Below are 17,444 nucleotides of genomic sequence, written 5' to 3' on the forward strand. Positions count from 1 at the left end.
CAGGTGACCACCACCACCACGGCGCATTCATAAAACGATTCTCCGGAAGTTTAGGATGTTCAGGAACACACGGAAAATAAACAGGCGCAGCTCCCACACTCCCCAGCCGCCATATTGTCAACCAAAACCACCACATACAAAATATAACCTAACAACATTAATGCATCCGTAAATATTGACAATATATTGACTCACCTTCATGTTTTCTTCAATCTGTAACCTAGGAATGGAAATAAACCATTGTTGCAATTGTAATATCAAAAATGGCGCAAGATTCCCGCGCCTGCAACGCTTATCACTTGTTTATCACTCGTGATACATCAATATTAACCTGCGAATCATGTTTATCATGACGCAACGTCATATTTGAGTTTAAAACAGTTTTATTCTTGTTTATATAGAAATATAAGATATGTTTTGACGATTAGAATATTTATGACATGTACACACGCAAAATGGCCGCCATTGGGACTAATAGTGTATTAGTATATAGGTTTTATTGTTACAAAATGGCTGCCGCTTTATTTGTTTTGTTAGTATATTTTGTGTTTGTGTTAATTTTACTTGTTTTTTGTTTTATTTTGTGTGGTTGTTTAGTAAGTGTGGTTCTTGACAAAGTTGCCAGAGTCGCCGGCGGTTCCGGAAACAGTTCCGGCTTGGTATTTGCCCAGAGATGCTTGGCTGTTTGCCTGAAATAAAAAAATAAAGGTTATGTTAGTAAAAATGATGAATAATTGTGGTTTTTTGAGGTTATGTTACCTTGGCACGCTTGAGGAGTTCTTCCTGAGCGGCGCAGACGTTGTCGTCCTTGCCACCCCACGCCTTGAGGACTGAAGCTTGCAGAGCGCGACCGAAACTGAAGGATAAAGCCCATGGCTTCTTGCCTTCACATCTAAAAGAAGAAAGTATAAGTTTTTATTAGTTGATAAATTTGGTGTCAAACTTTGAGGAATTTAATTGGCTATGATTTGATGTTAAATTTGTTAAAATATATGCAAAATGACAAAAGTTATTAACAAGAAACTAATATAATGTATAATTATTATTGTAAAAATTGTGTTTTTTGCTATTTTAACTATCAAAATGACCGGTAACCAAATTATGTTTGACACTGTTTTATAGAGAATTCGATTAGCTTTCATTTGATGTATAAATCTTTATGGTTACCAGAAAATTACGATAGTTTGATAGTTTGATAGATAGTTTGAAAATATTTCTGTTCGAACTTAATTAGTAAATAAATTAATGTTTTTAATTAAAAATATTATTAAATTTGGTATCATTCGATGCAGAATTTAGTTGGCTATAAGAATATGTCAAGATTGTTGTTATAACCTCAAAATCACAAGAGTTATAAACAAATTACTGAAATATTTCAAGATTTTTATATAAAATTAAGAAAAAATTAAATATTTTAACTTTATGAGCGGATAACTTCGTATTAATAACAATTATTTGCATAAAATTTAGTATCATTTTGAAGATAATTTAATATACTTTAAGATTATCCTTAGAAAATTATTCTAACTTTAAAATTTAAAAAGTTATAAACAAAAAACGAAACAAAACAAAAATTTCGAACTTTTAACTTTAAAATCAGTAATTCATTAATAACAATCAAAACTAATATAAATCCTACACAGTCTTATAGACAATTTAATTATCTATCCAATGATACCAAATTTATCAATAACCCTCCAATCACTTCAAAGTTACAAACAATTTTCCATAAAAAAAAACAACAAAAAATCACACTTACTGATTGATTGCATTCAAATTCACAGACGCTTCCTCCTCACTCTGTCCGCCCGACAGGAAAGTAACTCCGGGCACTGCTGGAGGTACAGTCCTCTGCAGAGCGGTGACAGTGGCACGTGCGACATCCTCCGGCCCAAATTTGCACGCATGCGACATGCCTCCAGTAACCATGTTGGGCTTCAACAGTGTGCCCTCGAGGAAGACATGGTGGTCAGCGAGTGCCTTGTAGACAAACGAGAGCACAGTCTCTGTGACCTTCTGGCAACGGACAATGTCATGGTCGCCGTCGGGGAGGATCTCCGGCTCGACAATCGGTACAATACCGTTCATTTGACAGATGGACGCGTAACGGGCGAGGACGTTGGCGTTTTCCATGATGGCTTGGTACGTGGGCGTGTGTTTCTGGATTTTCAGCACACAGCGCCATTTCGCGAAGTGGCAGCCATCTTTTTTGTATTGTGCACAGCGTTTGCCCAAATCGTCCAAACCTTAAATTACATTGGAATTTGAGATTTTAGTTTAAATTTTAGTTTAAATGTTTATAATAATATGTTGGAGGTTGTTATGTTGTTAATTTTGGGTAGATATTTGTAGAGAATTTAATTGTGGTTAATTTGATGTATAATTTGTTAATGTAGCATAATAATTGCAATAGTTATTAACAAAAACATAAAAAAATGTCAAGAAAATTTGATTTTTTTTCGAAAAATTAACTTTAATAGCGTTTATTTTAATTAATATGACTAGATATCTTTTTACTTTTGATATCATCTGGTAAAGAATTTAATTGGGGTTAATATGATACATAATTTGTTGATGTAGAATTAGTATTGCAATAGTTATTAACAAAAATATAAAAAAAGTCAGGAAAATTTGATTTTTTTCAAAAAATTAACTTTAATTGCATTTATTTTGATTAATAAGACTAGTAATCTAACTAATTTTGATATCACCTTGTAGATAATTTAATTGGGTTTAATTTAAGCCCAACTTGGTTGTTGTAACTTCAAAATTACAATAATTATAACAAAAAAAATTCAAAACCGAAAAAAAATCAAACATCAATTTTAACCTCAAATTACTAATTGTTCCTAACTAATTCCCTAATCAAATTTATTAAAATCCAACAAAAACTTTAAAAGTTATAAGCAAAAAACCAAACATTTTACCTTGAGTAGTGCCTTCACCATCAGTTCCCATCAATGGCACCACACCAGTATCCACTTTAATACCGGGAATAATTCCACGTTGCTTGAGAAGTTCCGGGAAGGGTGTACCATCATCAGACTTCTGATACAATGTCTCATGGAAGAGAATAACGCCGGAAATGTAGTCGCCAATGGATTTATCGGTGGTGAACAACAATTGACGGTATTTACGGCGGTTTTCTTCGGTGTTTTCTTGTCCAATGTCCTGGAGACGTTTGCCCATAGTGCCTACGGACTCATCAGCAGCCAGGATGCCCTTGCCGGGGCATACAATGGCGTTTGCGATGCGGCGGAGTTCATCCTGCATCGCTTCATCGGGGTAGTTGAAGTACGAAGACATGACTGAGTAGTTTGCTGTTTTTCTAATAATAATAATAATAAGAAATGTAAATATTGATAAATATTAATATACATTAAATGTGTGATTGATAATTATAATATTATTGATTAGAAAAAAAGAGAGGAGATTGATTGTTGTGTTATCATGTTTACTGTCTGTGAGTTATTTAAAGATGGATAAATGCATGTTTGAAAGGTTACATCAAGGTTAAACTATAAATATATTGTTGAGGGTTTAATTATGTGTGTTTTAGAAGTTATTTTGGAGAATTTGATGTAAAATTGTGGTTGTTACAAACAAATTAGCGAAAGAAAACATGAAAATGCTTAAAATTGCCATTTTTAGTTTAATTGTTTAAAATAATCACTTTGCAAATTGTTTTTGATTAAAATTTATATGTTATATTGTAGGTTATTTTATTGAGGTGATTTTTAAACTTATTTGAAGAGATTTGAAGCAAAACTGTAGAAGTTATTAACAAATTAGTCAAGAAAATCACAAAAACTTTCCAAAAAACAACAATTTTCGCTTTGATGTTTAAAATAATGTACTCAAAAGTACTTTTACAACAAATGTTGTATATCAAGTTGTAGATAATTTAATTAGGTATATTTTTAAAGTTAATTGATCAAATTTGATAAAAAATCGTAAAAGTTATGATCAAATTAGTCAGAAAATGCAAATCCCGCCAAATTTTAATGAATGTCAAGACTAATTGTTATAAATAAAGTGCTTATAAACAATTATAAAACAAATATTTAGCATCACTTTATAGACAATTTAATTGTCTGTATTTTTAAAGTTATTTTATCAAATTCGACAAACAATTGTGAAAGTTATAAACAAAATAAACCGAAAAAGCAATTTTTCAAAAAATATTCTTAATTAATAAAAATTAAGAACTTCTAATTATTTTTTCAATAACAACCAAATATGAACCTATAGAGAATTTAATTGTTTATCATCTAAGACTATTTTCGTTTCTCTGGCATAAAAATAACAACAATTATAAACAAATTTGTATAAACATATCAAAATACCACCAAAAAACATAAAAAAATCAACTTTAACTATTAATAACAACCAAACTACTAACACTAACCACATACACCATAACTAATATGATGCAGAATTTAATTGGCTATAATTTAATACCAAATTTATTAAAATCATCATAAAACTACCAAAGTTATACGCAAATTCCTATTCAATGTCACACATAAAACCAAAAATCAACAAAACCAGTAAAACCCGATAAGATAACGGCACGAATTACCATTCGTCAAATCCGGAGGCTCGGCTAAACAAAATTACATCACCCAAACACGTCACACGACAACATAAACATAAAAAACATACACACATCAAGCGCGATTACACCACAAACAATAAAAAATAATATAATCAAGTCTAATATTACGAAATTTCATACGTGTTTAGCTATCTGATAACACAAATGGTGAAAGTCTACACACGTAATACAATATTCTACGTTTTATTTGATAAAATTATCAAATTTTAATACCAAAGTACGAATTTCGAAGTAAACTCAAGTAAAACGCATACGAAACGCAATAAATGTTAATCCGACCGGTTTTCGATGCAAAAACCAACAAAAATTCGCGCGTTTCTACTTGTATCAACGTCAACGAACGCGTTATCATGACCTACAGGTCACCTTGACTTTCACTGTCGCCATGAGTCGCCATATCATAACTCTCAACTCTCAAACTTTCAATATCTCAATATATTCCAACAACTACAGTTAATTTTAACATAAAACTCATGTAAAACTGCGAATTACATTAAAATAAACTAAAAAACAATCAAATAAACCCGTCAGCCATTTTGTATCACGAGTTATATCAAGTTTTCAACTATTTCACACAGTTTTCTTCATTTTCAGTGAATTTTATCGTTAAAACTGATAAAACATATCAAGTTATTCGTTAGTAGGTTATGTACACATTCACAACGTGTTAATTATTAATTACTGAGCCTGAAACACGACAAAACTAACAAAATCCAGCTTAAAACTTTTCAAATGTCAAATTTGTCACTTACTTGCAGATAAACCTCAATTAAAAGTGTCGTTTGTACACAAAACACACACAACTAGTCGCCTGCTGCCTGCTGACTAACTTATGTACGTCTATGGCCTGTTTCTCCTGCCGGCTGCGAGTAGGGAGCGACGCAAAGTGCACGAATTTGTTTGCGACGTGAACGTGAATGACGCGTAGAGGACGCCGAAAGGTCGAAACGTTTGAACCGTCGCTGATCCTGCCCGCTTCTTTATATAATATCACAGCGACAATGCTAGATTGTCATTAGTGTTATCATTATCACTGGTTATTGCATGAGCGATAAGATACGGCATTGATCCAATGCGTTGCATATCGAATGTATCGAAATATTCCATCGTTAACTACAATGAAAATAATTTTAGGTTATTTTTGTGGAAAATTACAGAAATTCACTTTCTTCGGCTTGTATTATGTATAATTACCTGTTTTAACTTGTAATATTATATGTTATTAATATATTACCTTCTAATTGTTGTTATTTGTTGTTTATCGGGCTGAAAATCTGTTTATTTCAAGTTTTAAACCGGAATCAATTTGATTTTTAGTTGGTGTGGTGTTTTAATGTAGGCAACCCAAAATACACCTAAGCAATTTATAAATGTAAATTTTTTAAACAAAAACACAATTTTAACGTGTTTAAACAATATTTCAACTATAAAAACTAATCTTATCTTGTAGATAATAAATTTATCTATTATCTGATACCAAATTTATGTAGTTTAAGCAAATATTAAGCGAGTAATCTTAAAAACAAATATTGATTCAACCAAATGTTTAAGAATTTCATCAAACAATCAAATAATAACAACTAATTTCTATTAAATTTATGTTATAAGCATACAGAGACACTCATTGAAGTGTTAAATATTAGAGGAATCAAACACAAACAGTTCCGTTGAGAAATACCACTTGAAATCAAAAAATTTCCATTTGTTTCGATTTTTTCTGTCTTCAAAACTAATATTCATTAATTACGCGTTTATTGAGCGTTCAAAGTGCAAGGAATTACCACATTACAATCCAAAACGTAGTAAAGTATATAATCTTTTGTTTAATACGTTGCGTCAAGGTGTTAACGCGTAATTTTCTCGATAATCGCATCGAAATTGAATCAATTTTCGTGTAATTATTGCTGCGAGCATTCATATTCATATATTTTGTATTTTCCTGCTTACACAAGCTCGGGATTTATCGGATGCATTAATTATTACTTGATTGCAAGCGTAGACTTCTCGTAAATCAATTATTTTCGGTGATTTGCCAAGATTTCAAGTGATATGATTTATGGTTAGGTTAGAAATTGTTGGTCATTTTTACCTCATTATATATCGGGTAATTAAACTCGGAGAATATCGAGTAAGGTATGATTAGAAAGATAATTTTGTGGAGATTAAATGTGCCAGAGGAATTATGTTTATGTGTAGTGGTTTGGACGTGGTGAGGTAAAATGTAAAGTGTTGCATTTTGAGTCAGCGAGGTATTAAAATCATGTTAAATTGTTTATAACTTTTAAACTACACGTGATAAATGCGTGATTTTTTTTGTGGAGGTAGATTATATCATGGAGTATAACATGCATTTTTTGTTTGTTTAAAATATTTTGTTATTAGGCTGTAATTTGAATAAAATCAATGAATTTACCAAAATTTTCACAGAAAAAAATGTTAATTGTTTAAATGACAATATCTTGGTTATTTATAAAGTTAGAATATTGTTTAAACATTCATTTGATAGATAATTTACCTATAAACAATCCTACCAAATATATACTATGTAACTTTAATAGTTTTTACATAATCAACAAAAAACTAAACAATTTCACTTTGACTTCTTAAAATTGCAACAAAGTACAAAATTGTCCATAACTCCTAAACAAATAACAATAAATTCCTAAATAAACCATAAAATCAACACCAGATAAATTCTCTAGCTGATACAATTTGTTACAATGTAAATAATCATTTGTTATTGCAATATTTCGCCTCTTTTGTTACAGTTTTTCTTTTTTCTGTTCCACACTCACACATCCTGCAATAATTGTAATAATTTTTATAATTCAACGTTCATCTATATGCTATTATGATTAATCATGATCTGCTCCGTTTCACTCATCTGTGTATCACGGTGTTTTTGTGTGCTATCCTCTCTTTTTTAGCATTTTTTACGTTTTTCGCTTCGTGTGCGCGGCGTGCACGCTTTTGATTACATGGTACCGGCATGCGATGTAATGATGTAGTATTAAAAAAGATCTGCGTGGAATCGGTAACTCACAATTCACAATGTATTACGAGTAGGTGGAAGCAGCAAATGTGAAATATAATGAATATTTTGTTATTGCGAATGAATTTTGTGAATATTGTATGAGGTATGAGGAAGAGAAAAAAAAAAGATTTTTGATTGAAGATTTAGGGCAGTTGTAATTAGTTTCTTGGATTGGTATTGATAGGGATGATTGTTTATTTAATAAACTATAGTTTGTTGAAGAAAAAAGTTAATTTTAGTTATTTGTTTAATAATTATTGAGGTTTTTGTAAAACGTGTCAGAATTTACGATGAAAAACACAAGTTTTACTTTGGGCCTAAATTAGGCATATTAGTTAATATTTTATGAAATTGTTTATAATAAAATCTGATTGTTTATTTTAATAGCTATCATTTGGAGCAAAAATTATTCAAATCGAACGATTTGTTTAAAAGTTATAAGAATTTTTGTAAAGTGTGTTTTCGATTGACCTCAACCGATGTCACACACTAACCAAACCACTACATTTGACCTTAATTTAAGGGTATTAATGAACCCTTTTCAAATTTTGATCTTATCTAATATTATTGTATAACTCATAAGCTATAATTATCATAAAAAATAATTAAATTCGAACGATTGGTCTAAAAGTTACAAGCAATTTTGTAAAATATGTTCATATTTACAATCTACCAACAACCAACACTAATAAAACCCCAACTTTTAACAATAAATAAAAGGTATTTACACTCAATTTAAACAATTGATATTTACCATAAATAATAATCAACTCTTTGGCTATCAAACAATAAAAAAATAAAAACAATCCGAGTTATAATTAATGAAATACCGAGTGTTTTCCAAAATTTTTCCAAAAAAATTTTTAAAAATTGTTATTTCTTCAATTTTCTCAATTAATTTTAACAATTTTCATATTTTTATTTTAAAATAATATAGATAATGTTATTAATAAACATATCAATGTCATAGACACTGTTTACCCATAAAACTTTTCCTGTTACACGATAAAATGCAAAATTTTCCTCTTTCCGCATTGTAGCGAATGCCATTATTCATTATGCAAACGACGCGACATATTGTGTTATAGAATAGGATAAAATGTAATCATAATTAGTTTACGAGTATATTTGTACATTAGTACGTAGGCCATAGTCAATGCCAGCAATCAGCAGTCGAATGTGATAACATCATAGACATTGAGTGTGTGGACAACAAAGCAACTCACACAAATTCGATTTTTATCTGGTTTATCAATAAATAAAGCAATAAACCTATAAATAAATAGATATTAATTGATAGTATTGCATGTTAAGGAGATAAATGTGGGGTTTATATGAAAATTGTTTATTTTTTGTTAATTGAAAAATATTTTTGTTATAAAAATGCAATTTTTTACTTTTTTGTTTATAATTTTTAAAATATTAATTGTAGGAAACTCGTTGTTTGGTAGTTTAATAGTCAATTAAATTGTCTTTCTAATGATGTTTTAATATTAATATTATGATGTCAAATAGAATAGTTACGATGTCACAAAGTCGAACTAATTTTAACACATCATCAAACAACCGCAAATAATTTGCAGTGTTTTATATTTTGTTGAATAATAACAAAACTATAAAAGATACAATATCCATTCCTTTACTGTTTTATTCTTGGTTAAATTATCTTTTTACTGCATTTTTAATCAAATTGATGTCTTATCAGGTGAAAAAGTTATAACCCAGCAAAGTCAAATGATTTTAATGGCATTATCAATGTTTACAGATAAATGCAATGTTTTACTTTTTAGCAAATAATTAGTAAACTATCAAATATACTAAATTGATTCTTTGACAATATTAATGTCAATTAAATTCTCTATAAAATGATATTTGCATCAAATTTACAGCTTAATAGATAAAAAAGATATAATGCCGCAAAGTCAACCTAACTTTAACACATCAACTAGTCACACACTATTCCGCGTATGATTTACAATGTTTGACATTTTGTTGGATAATATCAAAACCATAAAAGATACAAAGTTAGTTCCTTCACCAAGCTATTCTTAATTAAATTGTCTTTCGAATGACATTTTAATCCAATAGATAGCTTATCAAACAGAAGAGATATCGCGCCACTAATTCAAACTAACTTTATCCGCGTATAATCGACGTATGATTTGCATTGTTTTACATTTTGTTGAATAACATCAAAACCATAAAAGCTACAAAATACATTCCTTTACCAATTTATTCTTAATTAAATTCTCTTTCAAATGACATTTTAATCTAATTTATAGCTTATCAATGAGAAGAGTTATCATGCTTCAAAGTCAACTCATCAAACAACTTAACTTAATATCTTCATCCGAAAACAATATGCGTAATATAAAATGTACTTAAAAATTTACATAACAATAAATGCAACGTAATAAAACTTCTAAAAACCCGTCGAGTTGATTACTCGGTAATCCTCGTAACTTCCAAACCGAGAATTTTGCCGGTACTCAGTATTCCAGTAGTATACTAGTACAGCAGTCGTGTCAATAGAATAAAATACAATTTACAGACATTTACAGATTTGAATCGTAAACTTCATCATAAATGAACAAAACACAATAATATAACATAAATATTTGTGTTATGTTTTGTTCATTTGTTTAAATCGTAATAATTTAATGATTCATAGGTTTGGTTAAAAACAAAAACAAATAATAGGCAACTTATTCAACACAAATAGTAAAATTTTGTTAACTTCACTTTATAAATGTAAAAATTTGCATTAAAATAATAAAAATTAACAAATTTTTTGATGAGAATTAATAGAATGACTCTTTGACTTTAATTTGGAGAAGAAAAAATTGAATTTGAATGTTTAAATAAAAAGATACGGAGTGTTTTGTAAGATATGTCATAATTTCAAGTAGAAACACAAAAATTTGTGTGAAATCACGGTTTGCAACATTTTAAATGCAAATTAAACATAGTTATAAACAATTTAGAACTAAAATTTTAAAGCTAATTGATAATATAACTAATTATAAACCAACAATGCCAAAAACAATAAATTCCGCCGGTTAATTCAAAAGTTATTCGATTTTAAACAAAAAAAAATCACCAAAATAATCAAATATTGATTAACAAGACATAACCGCACTAAAATCAATCATTAAAGATATAACTAACCTCAAAAATAACCTAAAAATGAAGAATTCTTAACTCAAATATAGAAAAACGATACAAAACTGCACTAAAATCAACAATTAACCTCAAAATCACTAAAATAAGACAAAAATTCCAATGAAAAAGCAAAACTCAGGTTAGAAAAGTAATAATAGGCAACTTATTCTACACAAACACACAAAAAACACTCAAATTCATCAATCAAACATAAAAAACATGATAAAACTCAAAATTCACATAAAAACCCTTCAAATAACCTCAAAACCTTCCAAAAACATAATATCCCTGCAACATAACCTAACTTTAACCTCAAAACCCATAAAACTATTCCTAAAATAAAACCCAACACACAAACCTCATACAAACTCCTCTAAACACATAATTGAAACTTGATTGAGTGTTTGCCCCGAGTGTTTCATTTACTCATTTACTCATTTACCCATTTGCTCACCGCTCTCACAGGTGAAACACCGTCCGCTCATAAAAAGCACACGCGCACCGATTTCAATTTCATTACTCACTTACTCACCGCGTCGCCAACTCGCTCATCGCTCATCAAACAACAATCAATAGGTAATCACCATCCACCATGCAACCTGTGCGTGGCGTCCAACTTGAATCTCATTGACTCAGTAAACTATTAATGATCATTTAAATTTAAATATTACTGTAAATTCTCAACTTGACTCAACTCAACTCGTCTTGATGAGAGACATAGTTTAATATAAAATATAAAAGTGTGTAAAATGTGTCAGTGGTAATTAAAGTGTGTTTAAAGTGATGTTGATGACATAAACGCACGAATTTAGTTGTGTGTTAATGTTAACGCAAGTAGTTGTATGTTTAAACAATGTGATTGAAGTGTTTCTTATGCGTTTATGCGTTATTCGTCATTAATTGTTATTGAATGGGTTTATGAGTTGGTTGACGATAAAAGAGTTGTTCGCTTGAAATGCGCGTTGCTTGGACGATAAATAACAACAATCGGAGCGATAACAGTAGTCAATGAGCGTGATATTGATACGGTGATATGGTGATATGTTAGGAATGTTGGGAGTTTAATTGAGGTAAGTAATTATTGTTTCTTTTTATGTTTTTTTAGAGGGTTTTTAGAAGTTGGAAGTGAAATGATTGGAGTTTTGATTAATTTTTTGTTTTTGGTTTTTAAAATGAGTTTTAAGGGTGATAATGATATTTTTAAGAATTGGTTTTTTGAAGGGTGGTAGAGTAATTAATTGACTTTGTCTTGGTGAAAAAATTAATGAAAAATATTGTTTTGATTAAAAGTTATTGGGTTCTGAAGAAAAAATGTGATTTTCTTGTTAAAAATTTTCACTGCTTTTTTCAAACGTGAATTACGAGTACTTTTAATTAGTTTTTAATATTTCTTTAAATGGTATATTATGAAAGAAGTCTTTAGCAACTAAATAATAAAAAGATAATTCACTTTGAGTAATTAGTTTAAAAGTTATGATGAATTTTCTAAAACGTGTTCTGAGAAAATAGAAATTTAGTGTTTAATTCACTATTAATTATTCTACGTCGTACTTCAATTGTTAATAACAGTTATGTAAACACTGTTTAGATGATTATTTTTAATGAGAAACGGTAGAGTAACTCTTTGGCTATAAGTGGAAAAAGAAAAAATGTAAAAATATTGTTTTGATAAAAAGTTATTGCATATTTTACAAAATATGTTTCCCAAGGCAAAAAATTTACAAATTTTACTCAATTATCATTTTTCAAACATGAATTTTAAATACTTCCAGTTATGTTTAAACATTTATTTAAACAGTAAATTATAGAGAAACTCTTTAACTGTCAAATCATAAAAAAATAATTCAATTTTAGCAAATTGTTTAAAACTTATGACAAATTTAGTAAAACGTGATTTTGAATTAAAAAGTTAACATCAAAACCTTTACACAATGCATATCCAAGTTTTTAATTGTTAATTAAAGCAATGTAAATATTCTTTATATAATTATTATTGATAAAAACTTATAGAATGACTCTTTGACTTTAATTTTCCAAAGAAACAACATAATTCGCATGTTTAAATATCAAGATATTGAGTGTTTTCTAAAATATGTCATTAATTCACGTACAAACACAATTTTCACGATTTGCAACATTTTCAAATGCAAATTAAAGATAGTTATAAACAATTTAGATCCAAAATTTTAATTGTATTTGATAATATAGCTACTTATAAACCTACAATACCAACAAACACTAAATCCTCCGGTTAATTCAAAAGTTATTCGTCTTTAAACATGAAAATGCCATAATAATCAAACTTTTTAACTTCATTGAAATAGTATGTTATTAATGACAAAAATGAAGTAATAAATACTTTTGACTCACGTTTTATCCGGCACATATCGATTCTGCACGAATTTCATCGCGCACTCCTTGGGCATACTCTGAAGACATCTTTTGATATCCTCTTGGCGCTTCTTGAGCGACTCCATGTAAGCTTCCTCTTGATTTTGCAACAACGCCATGTTTACGACCGACTTTCCGGATAAGAACTCACGAGTACTGGGTAATGATGCGATTTTCTCAGATACAAGGCGTTTCCACACGCCTAGAACAGCCTTAAAAGTCGACATTTACCAGAAAATTAATTTAATTGAATGATTAAATGCCAAAATAAAATTCACAACAAAAAATAATTAAAATTTCAATTGAATGACACAAAACAATAGAAATTTGGACAGTAGTATATGTCAAATAATATTAGGAATTGTTTTTAGTGTAAAAATTTTTGTTTCTTGGTGGAAATTTAAGAAATTTTTGAAATTTTCGAAAACGTGTTTTGAAAAATAGAAAAATAGAGTTTAAGTCATTTTACCTAATACTTTAACTATAAATAAAAGTCATGTAAACATTCTTTGGATAACGATTATTAATCAGAGTCGATAGAAGAACTCTTTGGCAATAAATTTATGGAGAAAAACCTATAAATTATTGTTTTAATAAAAAGTTATTGCGTATTTTGTAAAATATGTTTCGCTGGCAAAACAATTTACAAATTTTACTCAATTATCATTTTTTAAAACATGAATTTTAATTATTTCTAATTATTTATAAGCATTTGTTTAAACAGTGAATTGTAGAGAAACTATTTAACTATCATATCATGAAAAACTTATTCAATTTTGATAATTACTTTAAAAGTTATATCAAATTTCGTAAAACGCGTTTTTAAAGCAAACAAAAAAAGATCAATACCTCAATTAAGTAACTCATATTTCAATTGTTAATTAAAGTATTGTAAATCTAATTCAAACAATTATTTTTCACAACAAACAATAAATTAACTCTTTGACTATAAATTCACCAAGAAAAACCTATAAAATATCAATTCAATCAAAAGTTATTCCACAATTTCTAAGCAATTAATTCCAATGAAACAAAAACAAAATCATTTCACGCAATTTTCTACTACAAATAAAATTTCTAAAATTTAAACAAATGCATTGTTCATCCACACACAAACAAACACACACACACACCTACACATACATACCTCCTCGTAATTCATAGATAATTACTCCATCGAAATTCCTGCGAATATCGGCAGGCTAGCAATTTACTCTGACTGTTCCAACTCAAATCTCTCGTGATTACATATAATAGATACGAGTACATAGATAACTCGTCCTCGCCTAACAAAACACAACCCCCACCACACATTACTATTATGCCACACAATCCACCAAACAAATTAAACTAAAAAACGTCAGTTATTATTCAACCACTAAACACACAACAACCTAACCTCAACTAAAAAAAAAACAAACAAAAAAATTAAACATTTTTACTTATTTTCAGTTAAATATCAACAAAACCATCATCAAGACAATAAAAGATGTCGACTATAAAAGGAATATCCTCAAACCCTTCCGGAACACTCACCAGAACCTCCAGCAGAGACAAAAACGTCCTGGAATTACAATCCAGGCAACCACGATCACTTCAAACACTCACAAGCAGTGGCAATCAATGGGTATGTGTTTTAAAATCATAAATTTAAGGTTATTTTATGTATTAATGTGATTTTTTGTTTGTTTTGTTTTGTTTTAGCTGCGTCCTCCGGCGTTACAACGTCAGAAATCACTTAATTTATCTACGGAGACGTTCCATAGGAGTCGTATATCGTTTCTGTCGGAGACTAACAGTCAACCGACGGGCAGTCGGCAGTATCTGAGTCCTACGTATCCCAACAGTGACATCTCGCTTAGTCTTCCCACTGTGTCGCGGGAGAGGACGCCACCTATGATGATGCATTCTCCTCCACCGCAGTATTACAGTTGTAATAGTATTAATCGGATAAATACACATCGAAAGGTAATTTAACCAATTTAAACTAAAAAAAGTAGAAAAGTTGAATTTTCGGAAGAAAAAAAACCGGGTGAAGTGATTTTTAATGGTTTTTTGGATGAAAATAACCGGAAGAGGGAAAATAAGGTTGATTTTTTGTTTTTTCCGGAAAGAAAAACCGGATAAATGTGTTTTTCAACGAAATTGTGAAAGAAAAACTGTTTATCCGGTTTTTAAATATCAAATTAAATGAAAAAACCGGATAATCAATAATCCTATTGAATTTTTCGTGTATATCCGGCAAGAAAAACCGGATAAATAAATTTTTAGTAATTTTTCGGATGAAAATAACCGGATTAAGTAAAATTATATTGATTTTTAGTATTTTGCGAAAAAAAAACCGGATAAATGTGTTTTTTTTATCAAAATTGGTGAAAAATAATTACTTATCCGGTTTATAAATATTTAAAGAAATTGAAAAAACCGGATAAACAATAATCCAGTTAATTTTTCGTGCTTATCCGGATGAAAAAAAACCGGATAAATATTTTTTCCCCTAATTTTCCCAAAATTACATAGATAATCGCCATATAAAAAGTATTTCCGGTAAATTTCTATACTCTCCATCCGGATATACAACTTCCGGTCAAAGAGAAAAACAGGAAAAACAATATTTCCACCATTAATCCGCCAAAAAACACATTTTCCCCCAAAATTTCTCAAAAAATTCACTTTTCCGGTTTAAATCTTACCGGAAATGACCCATAATCTTCTTATTCTTCTTCCAGAACCAGCAAAACTCCACCTCTTCCACATGCAGATGCTACTTCGAAGAAATCGGCTGTGTGAACGAATTAAAAGGCCCTCCAAATCCCACACCGGAAGGCTTATCATGGCGCCGATTACATATGTCTCGCGCTAAACTAAAAGCCACCTCCACCACCAGCGAGCTGTTGTCTGGCTTCGCCATGGTGGCTATGGTCGAGCTGCAGATAAACGAACCGACAAATGTTCCGGAATGGCTGTTTATTATGTTCGCCGTGTGTACAACAGTTCTCGTCTCCGTGCACATCTTCGCGCTAATGATCTCCACGTACATCCTGCCGAACATCGACGCCATCTCCAAGCTGGATGTGTGCGAGCTGGTCGCGGAGAGTCCGCATGAGCGCATGCGGAATTTCATCGAGATCGCGTGGGCATTCTCAACAGTATTAGGTAAGGATAGAGAATACCGGTATTTTTGAAAATAGGTATTATTAATACCGGTTTTTTAAATATTTTTAAAATTGGTATTTTGGGTATTTTAAAAACTGGTATTTTAGGTTTTTTAGAAATCGGTATTTGTAAAACCGGTATTTTCGGTATATCGGAATTTTTAAAATAGGTATTATTAATGTCGTTTTTTTGAATATTTTTAAAATCGGTATTTTCGGTATATTTAAAACCGGTATTTTCGGTATACCGGTAATTTAGAAACCGGTATTATCGGTATTATTGATACCTGTTATTTAAATATTTTTAAAATTGGTATTTTCTATATTTTTAAAACCGGTATTTTCGGTATACCGGTAATTTCAGGACCTGTAATACCGGTATACCGGTTTTTTCAGAAACTTTATGCCTCGTATTTAAGAAAAAACCGGTATTTTCGGGATTACCGGTTTTTTTACATCAAAAAATCCCAAAATACCGGTTTTTCACCCAAAATTCACAAATTTAATACAAATATCCAACATAACCTCACTTTTTCCATTGTGGACAGATAAATGTCGATATTAATTCACTTTTTTTATATTTTAGGCTTATTTTTGTTTCTCGTCGAAGTAGGAATCCTCTGCTGGGTGAAATTCTGGGATTACAGCTTCAAAGCAGCCATTGCGGCGACAATCATCGTGATACCAGTGTTGATAATCTTCATACTCTTCGCTGTGCACTTCTACCACTCGCTGGTGGTGTACAGATGTGATACGTCCGAAGGCGATCTTCAGCAGTTGGAGGAAATCAAGAAGAATCTCGACCAGCAGACGAAGTACTCCGTTGGCGGAGCAAATATTAATAATATAAATAATAATAATAACAATCTTAAAATGGTATAAAATTAGTGATAAGAAGTGAAGTTATGTATGATTTATATGTAAGAAAATAAGTAATAAAATGTTACACCATGTATAACTCGAGCATGGTGGGAAGGATTTTTGAAATTTGTTGGTTTTGGATTTGGGATAACCTCAAATAGGAGAATGTGCAAGAAAAAATTAAAAATGTTTAAAAATGGAGAAGTTATGGAAGAAAAACCGA

The 17,444-nt window shown here is 30.1% G+C and overlaps 2 protein-coding genes across 4 annotated transcripts; one reads left to right on the top strand and one right to left on the bottom strand.

The window, feature by feature from the left end:
• Positions 1–365: 365 nt before the first annotated feature.
• Positions 366–13,203, bottom strand: LOC135803491 (fructose-bisphosphate aldolase-like). Of its 2 annotated transcripts, XM_065317132.1 has the most exons (5): positions 5,371–5,571; positions 2,928–3,328; positions 1,760–2,246; positions 760–892; positions 366–689 (listed from the first exon to the last, which is right to left on the bottom strand). In XM_065317132.1, the coding sequence occupies exons 2-5, from the start codon at positions 3,304–3,306 to the stop codon at positions 594–596; spliced, it is 1,095 nt and encodes a 364-aa protein (XP_065173204.1). In that variant the 5' UTR covers positions 3,307–3,328; positions 5,371–5,571; the 3' UTR covers positions 366–593. The 2 variants fall into 2 exon arrangements, with proteins under 2 accessions (XP_065173204.1, XP_065173203.1); XM_065317131.1 differs by lacking the exon at positions 5,371–5,571 and adding an exon at positions 13,185–13,203 and having other exon boundaries at positions 645–892.
• Positions 11,322–17,347, top strand: LOC135803492 (calcium release-activated calcium channel protein 1-like). 2 transcript variants are annotated; one of them, XM_065317133.1, is made up of 5 exons: positions 11,322–11,884; positions 14,658–14,832; positions 14,910–15,173; positions 15,935–16,361; positions 16,947–17,347. In XM_065317133.1, exons 2-5 carry the CDS (start codon positions 14,695–14,697, stop codon positions 17,240–17,242), a joined length of 1,125 nt encoding a protein of 374 aa, XP_065173205.1. In that variant the 5' UTR covers positions 11,322–11,884; positions 14,658–14,694; the 3' UTR covers positions 17,243–17,347. The 2 variants fall into 2 exon arrangements, with proteins under 2 accessions (XP_065173205.1, XP_065173206.1); XM_065317134.1 differs by lacking the exon at positions 11,322–11,884 and having other exon boundaries at positions 14,558–14,832.
• Positions 17,348–17,444: the final 97 nt, after the last annotated feature.

Source organism: Atheta coriaria, unplaced genomic scaffold (genome assembly GCF_025399875.1).
Source record: "Atheta coriaria isolate IRGN ID8LTWV9N9 unplaced genomic scaffold, Caltech_Dcor_3.1 hic_scaffold_2_pilon, whole genome shotgun sequence".
Classification (NCBI taxonomy): Eukaryota; Metazoa; Arthropoda; class Insecta; order Coleoptera; family Staphylinidae; genus Dalotia; species Dalotia coriaria.